General features: G+C 41.4%; 1 protein-coding gene across 1 annotated transcript; it reads left to right on the forward strand.

The window, feature by feature from the left end:
• The first annotated feature begins 2,184 nt into the window (after positions 1-2,184).
• On the forward strand, positions 2,185-2,655 carry LOC124939157 (protein DEK-like). Its single transcript, XM_047479664.1, has one exon. It carries the CDS (start codon positions 2,185-2,187, stop codon positions 2,653-2,655), a length of 471 nt encoding a protein of 156 aa, XP_047335620.1.
• The last annotated feature ends 6,926 nt before the right edge of the window (positions 2,656-9,581 follow it).

Raw genomic sequence — 9,581 nt, forward strand, 5'->3', positions numbered from 1 at the left:
TTCATTAATGAAAATCATTTCTTTCCTTTTCGATCAAAAACAAAGAAATCCTAAAGAAATAACCAACATTAAATGCGCCGTATCAAACCAAATCAAATCAGTATTGAAAACTGAAATATTCGCTTTCCAAGAAGCATACTTGATCCGATTAGACCAGACAAAGCCTTTATCCTCTTGAAAACTGATAAGGAATTTATGACCAGACATAAACGGTCTGATTTTTTCAAATATTCTCATTAAATGCAACCAACCGCCCACGCTATAAAAGAGGCCTCATCCTTCTTCATCAAAACACACTTCAGATATTCCTCTCTCTCTAAGTTTCAAGAACCCTATTCGATCTTCACTCTTATTCCCTTCCAAAATGAATGCCGAGTTGAGAAACACAATCATTGTCAACTTCCGTGAAATGTTGAACGCCGGTTTCTAGAAACCATTTTCGCACCGATCGTAGAATCGGGACTTCAAGGTTTTCTTGAAAGATCGGACACCATCCTTGAAGAGGAGATGTTTGAGTTCTTCAACAACGGGCACATCCTTGATGATGGTAGCATAAGAACCATCATTGACGGGAGATTCCTTCGGATCACCGAAGAACACTTTGCTCAGTTCTTCGACCTTCCAACCGAAGGATTTTCCAACTTCCCAACGCCATACTTTCCGGCTAAGGAAGACTACGCCTTCATCTTCTCTTTCTCCATTCATCCGTTCGATGACCACGGAGAGAAGGATGATCTTGCTCCTCAATACCAAGTCTTTCATGACTTCGTTCAGCGGTCTATCATGGGCCGAATGCCCAACCAGAACTATAACCGGGAGGCTTTCGACATCATAATAGCCATCGTACGCAAATCGCCCATAAACTGGGCTACCTACCTCTTCAACAACTTGAAGAAGCTTGTTTCTGCTCCAAGGGGAAGGAAGGCTTCGCTCCCCAAATCAGCCGATACTTGGAGGTTCATCGACGCAACTTCGGGCCCAGTGTTCCTGTCGGACCGGCCAACACCATGACTCTATCCATGATGGACAGATGGATATCGAGGATTAAGGAACGGACAACTGACAACACCGTAGAAAAATGGGTTGACATAATGATCGAGGGGGAGTGGCTCGATCTTCTCTGATTTTATGTATTCTCCGGTTTTCTGGTCATTTTGTTGTAAGACTGGAAAACCATTTAATCTCCTTATGCTTCGGCTTTATTTATAAAATTTCACATTATTAAAGTCTCCGGTTTTTCACATTAATCTTCTTTCTGGTTATGCTCTGAATAAACAAAAGACTTCATGTTAATCGAAGCTTCCGGTTAACAAAATTTCCGGTAAATCAAAATCTCAAACAATGTTTGAAAAAGTTCAAAAATTTACCGCCCACAGTTTTACCGCGCACAAAATTACCGCCCATAGTATTCTCCGCATTTACCGCCTAAAGTTACTGCAGTAACTTTTGGAGAGAAATTTGGCGCCAAAACTCAAAACCAAGTGACGGTTCAACTTCTAACCGTTCAAAACCGCTCCCTATATAAAACCAAAAAAGTTCATTATTTGCACAAGTTTTCTCTCTCTAAAATCTTAAACTCTCTCTGATTTCTGATCATCGTTGTTCTTCATCTTCTCTATTCACAATCTCATCATGGCTCTAGATAAGGCACCATTTCAATACATGTTGCAGGTCGATTTCAGCGATATCGATGAACACGCTGGGGAAGAACACAAGGCCGTGCTGCAATCATTGAGAGATTCTGGATTAGAAACATATCTTTCTGGTCTGTTCGTCGTACATCCGACGGAAGTTGTAGAGTTCTTGGCGACGACGACTCTAACGAAGAGGACGGTCTCCGCCACTGTGAACGGTAAGGCGGTTAATATCACGGAGGAAATCTTCTCAGAAGCGCTCGGTTTGCCGAATACCGGGTTGGACTTCAAAACAAGCCTGAAAGATGCAGAATCGAATGTTGTCCGGTTGGCCATATCAAGTGATGACAAGGATCTAGTAACTCACTCCAATCGGAAGAACAAACTCAAGCTGGAGTTCAAATGGCTGCTGAACATAATTTCGAGATCACTTCAGGGTAGAGGAGTCAACTTCGACAACCTAACCAAGCTGAAACTGAAGATGCTGATGGCAATTGTCCGCGGTGACAAGATCGACTAGGGAACCGTTCTGTTCGAACAGTTCTGCGAGATGGTGGTAAAGAATGACGGACGGGTCCAGGCTTACGCCATGCAAATAGGGAAGATCCTACATTTCCTTCATGTTGAACTTGGTGAAGGTGAACCGCTTCCATCCGGTAATCTTCTTAACTCTGAGCAGATGAGCAAGAAAACTACTAAAGCGGCTAGGACGAAGTCATCCAGAACCAAATCATCAAAAGAAACCAGCTCGTCTGCACCGTCTGGTGAAAGTTCAAAACAAGCCGATCCTAAGGGAAAGGCGGTTCAAGCCGAAGCTCAGCGGAAAAAGGGAAGAAAGAAGAAGTCAGCGAAGAAGAGCACCCAGAAACCGGCAGATTCCGAGAAAATGCTATCCTCGGACAATTCACCGAAAAGAACCGCAGATGTCTTTCAGCCGATCCCAATCAACACAGTCCATCCCAATCCGGCCGATTCTCCTTCATCAAGGCAAACTGAACCCTCGGAGAGCCAAGAAACTTAATCAAAGTCAAAGGAAAATTCGACTAAAGAGGTTAGTATTCATTCCGAAAACTCCAAGTCCCCAAAAAAAACCTCGATGAAATAATGGCCGACGTAGGTTTAAGAACTTCAGAGGTCATAGTGGACGTGGTCCAAAATATTGTTCATGAAACAGAAGACGATGTGACAAGTCTTCTCAAGCCAACTGATCGGGTTGAGGGAACCGGTCAGAGTGAAATCCATCCGGTCAAAGAAACGGCCAACGCAGAAAACATCACCCCTCCGGCTCAGGAGGGAGACAACGAAGAAAAAGAACCATCCGGTTCGGTTGGGGAAAAATCCGTCCCAACCGAAACAACGCTCCAATCGGCTCAAGACGGGCCAACGAATCCAACAATCACACTTGAAGGTCCATCTCAGGTTAACAAAGGAAAGGTAATTATGCGTGAGGACACTCCGGTGCAAGGAGACAATGAAACCCAAACCGGTTCACAAACTGTGACTATGACCAAAGCCGAGGTCCCCATCTCAGCAGAAGAAGAGGAGGAGATGTTCCAGAAATTCATCCAGGATATGAACAAGGAAGATGAAGAGCTGGCTTCCCGTACCATTTATGGGTCAAGTTACGCTGTGAAACGAGGCTTTCAGACATGATTCTCGAACTTAGCGGTAATAAGTATTGAGAGAAACTCGTAGCCTTAGAGGAAGAAGCTCTTAAGGTAACGGGTACCGACGTAATACAAGCTGCATTATCCAAAACTATGGCGATACAAGAATACGCCAAGTTGCATGCAGTAGAAGATGCCATGAAGGAGGCAGAAGGGGCAGAACTAACTCCAATGGAGTTAAGAATGCTTGAGCGGTTTCATACGGTGCAGAATAATCTCATTCAAAATGTTGACCGGCTCGAAGCAGAATGGAGAGACGTGTGCAAACATGTTTTAACGCATGCCGATCTTTTTCAAAGCAAACCTTTCTTTGTTACTGGGGAGTCCTCTAAGACAACAGGAAACCAGAGCAGCGATCCTGCACAGAATGAACAGGCTCCGAATCTGTTCAAACATCAATTAAGTCGATGATCGCCGAATCTGTTCAAACCGCAACCGCACCTTTACTTGAAATGATGCAGGCTATGGCAGCTCAAATTGAGGAGTTGTCTAAACTGCAAGCTGATAAAACTTAGGAACAGATTCGCGTTGACGCCGAAACAACCAGGAAACTTCAAGACGAAGACGAGGAGAGGGAACGGTTGAGAAAAGAAATCAAAGACAAAGTTCATGAGTTGGCCAAACAATGCAATGAGGAAGAAAAGGCCGCTCTACCAGAATCCACACCGGCTCAAGCCTCTCACTCTATGAAAACGAGGAACAAGAACAAACGTAAAACAGTTGCGACCTTGATGAAGCGGGCGGAACGAAGCGGCTTAGAAGAGATTCAACCGATCGGACAATTCGAGGAACCTCCTAATGAAGAAGAAGAAGAAGATTCCACACAACTCAACCGGCGAAAGAAGAAAGCAGTTGAAGTTTCAACCACAGTTCTGAGTTCTGGTCCGATAGTTGCACAACCATCTCGCCCACCCAGACCAGTAAGCGGTGGCTTCGGGTTCAACAAGCGAACTCCCGGCATATCAAGTGTATTTGTCAGTTGGCGCATTGACGCTGAAAGAAGGGAACGGGAATGAAAGGCGAGAGAGGAGGAAGAAAGGAAGCAAAAAGAGAAAGAAAAGGGGGGATCATCCAATCCTTAGCTCATCTTCTCTTTTATGAACATTTTACTACCTACTGGTTGTTTTGTTTCAGAACTAAGTTTATTTTGTTAACTTTTCAAAGTATTGACTTCACTACACATCTTTTGAAAAATCAATTTATTTTGAAATTTTTCTTAAGAAAAACATTAAAAAGGGAGAAATTGCTAAACACATTTTTCAAACCGGCCATACACTACAAGTTTTGAATATTTATTCTAAATAATCAAAAAGGGAGAAATTGCTAAACACATTTTTCAAACCGGCCATACACAAAAGTTTTGAATATTTATTCTAAATAATCAAAAAGAGAGAAATTGATAGAAAAATTAAGTAAGTTAATTTTCAAACTGGCCATACATTACGATTTTTGAATATTTATTCTAAATAATCAAAAAGGGAGAAATTGATAGAAAAATTAAGTAAAGTTAATTTTTGAAACCGGCCAGAAAACTAAACTACTATTAACTCTTATGTGCAGGAACAGATCGACTCGTATAAACCGGCTGGAACTGCAAAAACCAGCTGAGGAACCTATAAAAGCAATCCGGCTCCAGATGATCAATCCATGATCAAGAGAAACCGGTCTCAACGTACTTCAACATTCCAAACAAAACGGCTAGCAAAGAAAAGTTTACATTCCAAGCCGGATTATACTATGAAAGAGTCAACCGGGAACTGAGAAATACAAAGATGACGTAATGTGACGAAATAGACGTGTCTTGGAGAAATAAAAGAAGATAAGATCCGGATGAGAAGCATGCGATAAAAACAATGATGATTTACTGATCCAACTCAGACAGCCGGAAGGTGCATGCCTGACACGTGTCCAAATCTGCAAGCGGCTACGTCATTTATACCTGAGAGGCATCTACATGCTCGCCAAGTGTCAGGAAGTTGAAACGTGCAATCAACCTCTCTGAACCGGCGTGACTTTGAACTGACCAATCCCACGGTGAGAGAAGAAAGTGACTGTTGGAATGCTTTTCACTATAAAAGGAAGACGAAGCGACCTCATTAATGACAGTGACGAACATCTTAAGAGAGAGAAAGAAATCTCACGCGCGATCCAAACTTTGTTGTTTCATTTTACCAAAAGATTTATTGTGCTATATTAGTGTATTACATCAAGAGTGATTTGGTGTAACCGGCGAGTAGCGAGTTAGGCTCGACCGGCAGTGTAATTGCTGTAACCTTGAAAGTTAGTGGAGATCCTTCTCGTAATCTGAGAAGAAGGGGTGACGTAGGTGGGTTTTCTCCGAACATCCATAAAAATCTTGTCTCGTGTCATTTCTTTTATTTCCGGCTTACTCACTCTCAAAAACCGAACTATTACCAACCTAAACATAATCCTTAACCAAACCGGTCCATATATTCCATCTAACCGATTCCTTGTTAATCTCATCAAAACTAAGTCGCATACGTTGCTTCAGACTGAAACAGACATTTCCGATCTTGAACCCGGTTCAAGAGTCTGTGACAGTTTGCGTAGTGCTGAGAACGTTTGTAGTCTCTAATCGGACTATCACCAAAGTGTGTTGTGTGTTGTGTAAACGGCTACCCTTTTAGAAACCGGAACACCCCGGTCCTCCAATGGCGTCCCCGATCCTAACATATTCATTAGACCATCCGTCTAATTACACATCTATTAGAATACACATCTAACTCCGATGAGTTAGACTGTATGTCTAATTCTATGCAATGAAAGTCAAAATCGGTCTAATGACCCTCATTAGATCCAAGTCTTATAACATATTGTCTCAATACACCTGTATCAAAACTCATAAGTTATTTCATCATCAAAATATCAGTGGTTAAATTATTTCAACACTTAGTCAAAATAATTTGACCCAACAATTGATAGGATCGGCTTTATCGATAGAGACGGGGGTCTGGATAAGGATGAAGGCTTATGAAAAACAGTTTGAAAGAAATCCCGTTAGGGATTTAATTCGCTTTCTATTCTACGTAAACTTGTGTAAACACTTGAAACGGATTCAAGGCGGAATTGTTTACTTGGGTTTGAAGCAAAAGATGAAATATGAAAAGATGACAAAAAAGAAGAACACAGCAGTTTGTTTATGGATGTTCGGAGAAACTCTCCTACGTCACCCCTTCTTCCAACCACCGGAAGGATTCACTATAAAATGATTAAAATCAAATACAGTTTACACACACACTTAGCTCAGTATTGAACAGAACACTTTCTGTTCAATTACAAGATGAAGAATATCACTCAACTAAAGGTGTTTTGATTCTAGCTCTCTCTCTCGATTCACACAAAGTACAATCAGAAAGAAGCTTCACAATATTCAAAGGCTTGAATTCTCTGTAGTTTTAGTAAGCAAGATTGGCAAGTAACCGGTGCTTCGTCCGTTGTCCTTAGGATTGGTTAAATACTGAGCATGAGCTAACGGTCGAAACTTCAAGAATGATACGTGGCACTCTTCCATTGGAAAGCCTCCATTATACACAGCAAGTTTTGAGCACAAGGATCGTGGCCGTACAGAACTAGTAGTGCGCCGAATATTCCATCAGAGATGTACCTGCAAAACAAGTAATTTGAGGAAAATTCTCTTACGTGGCATTCCTTGATTGATACGTATAACTGCTGTACTAATCTTCACAAGAAAGTGGAGCAGAAGTAGGGTACAGCTATAGCACGTGGGTAGGTGAGATGCTAGATTCAAGCGTACTGCTTAAACTAGTCATTAGACGTATTTCAGTTAGACGGATTGTGAAAATCAGTCTAATGAAATAGGTCATCTCCTTCTAATAGAAAAACGTGTATTAGACCGCCTGGTCTAATAGATTTAGACTCGCGTCTAATTACAATAACCATTAGACTGCACGTTTAACTCCACTGAGTTAGACTGCACGTCTAATTCCGGTTCTACCTCAGACTTGTCTGAAGGAGTTAGACGCACGTCTAACTTTTATTAATTAGACCACACGTCTAATTATTCAATAACCATTAGACTGTACGTCTAACTCCATTGAGTTAGAATGCACGTCTAATTCTGGTTCTACCTCAGACTTGTCTGAAGGAGTTAGACGCACGTCTAACTTTCACTTAATTAGACCACACGTCTAATTATTCAATAACCATTAGACTGCATGTCTAACTCCACTGAGTTAGACTGCACGTCTAATTCCGGTTCTACCTCAGACTTGTCTGAAGGAGTTAGACGCACGTCTAACTTTCATTAATTAGACCACACGTCTAATTATTCAATAACCATTAGACTGCACGTCTAACTCCACTGAGTTAGACTGCACGTCTAATTCCGGTTCTACCTCAGACTTGTCTGAAGGAGTTAGACGCACGTCTAACTTTCATTAATTAGACCACACGTCTAATTATTCAATAACCATTAGACTGCACGTCTAACTCCACTGAGATAGACTGCACGTCTAATTCTGGATCTACCTCAGACTTGTCTGAAGGAGTTAGATGCACATCTTACTTTCACTTAATTAGACCACACGTCTAATTATTCAATAACCATTAGACTGCACGTCTAACTCCACTGAGTTAGACTGCACGTCTAATTCCGGTTCCACCTCAGACTTGTCTGAAGGAGTTAGATGCACGTCTAACTTTCACTTAATTAGACCACACGTTTAATTATTCAATAACCATTAGACTGCACGTCTAACTCCACTAAGTTAGACTGCACATCTAATTCCGGTTCTACCTCAGACTTGTCTGAAGGAGTTAGACGCACGTCTAACTTTCATTAATTATACCACACGTCTAATTATTCAATAACCATTAGACTGCACGTCTAACTCCACTGAGTTAGACTGCACGTCTAATTCCGGTTCTACCTCAGACTTGTCTGAAGGAGTTAGACGCACGTCTAACTTTCATTAATTAGACCACACGTCTAATTATTCAATAACCATTAGACTGCACGTCTAACTCCACTGAGATAGACTGCACGTCTAATTCTGGATCTACCTCAGACTTGTCTGAAGGAGTTAGATGCACATCTAACTTTCACTTAATTAGACCACACGTCTAATTATTCAATAACCATTAGATTGCATGTCTAACTCTACTGAGTTAGACTGCACGTCTAATTCCGGTTCTACCTCAGACTTGTCTGAAGGAGTTAGACGCACGTCTAACTTTCATTAATTAGACCACACGTCTAATTATTCAATAACCATTTGACTGCACGTCTAACTCCACTGAGTTAGACTACACGTCTAATTCCGGTTCCACCTCAGACTTGTCTTAAGGAGTTAGACGCACGTCTAACTTTCACTTAATTAGACCACACGTTTAATTATTCAATAAGCATTAGACTGCACGTCTAACTCCACTATGTTAGACTACACATCTAATTCCGGTTCTACCTCAGACTTGTCTGAAGGAGTTAGACGCACGTCTAACTTTCACTTAATTAGAACACACGTCTAATTATTCAATAACCATTAGACTGCACGTCTAACTCCACTGAGTTAGACTGCACGTCTAATTCTGGATCTACCTCAGACTTGTCTAAAGGAGTTAGATGCACATCTAACTTTCGCTTAATTAGACCACACGTCTAATTATTCAATAACCATTAGACTGCATGTCTAACTCTACTGAGTTAGACTGCACGTCTAATTCCGGTTCTACCTCAGAGTTGTCTGAAGGAGTTAGACGCACGTCTAACTTTCATTAATTAGACCACACGTCTAATTATTCAATAACCATTAGACTGCACGTCTAACTCCACTGAGTTAGACTGCACGTCTAATTCCGGTTCCACCTCAGACTTGTCTGAAGGAGTTAGATGCACGTCTAACTTTCACTTAATTAGACCACACGTTTAATTATTCAATAACCATTAGACTGCACGTCTAACTCCACTAAGTTAGACTGCACATCTAATTCCGGTTCTACCTCAGACTTGTCTGAAGGAGTTAGACGCACGTCTAACTTTCATTAATTATACCACACGTCTAATTATTCAATATCCATTAGACTGCACGTCTAACTCCACTGAGTTAGACTGCACGTCTAATTCCGGTTCTACCTCAGACTTGTCTGAAGGAGTTAGACGCACGTCTAACTTTCATTAATTAGACCACACGTCTAATTATTCAATAACCATTAGACTGCACGTCTAACTCCACTGAGATAGACTGCACGTCTAATTCTGGATCTACCTCAGACTTGTCTGAAGGAGTTAGATGCACATCTA

The sequence above is a fragment of the Impatiens glandulifera genome, chromosome 5 (assembly GCF_907164915.1).
Source record: "Impatiens glandulifera chromosome 5, dImpGla2.1, whole genome shotgun sequence".
In the NCBI taxonomy this organism is placed as follows: Eukaryota; Viridiplantae; Streptophyta; class Magnoliopsida; order Ericales; family Balsaminaceae; genus Impatiens; species Impatiens glandulifera.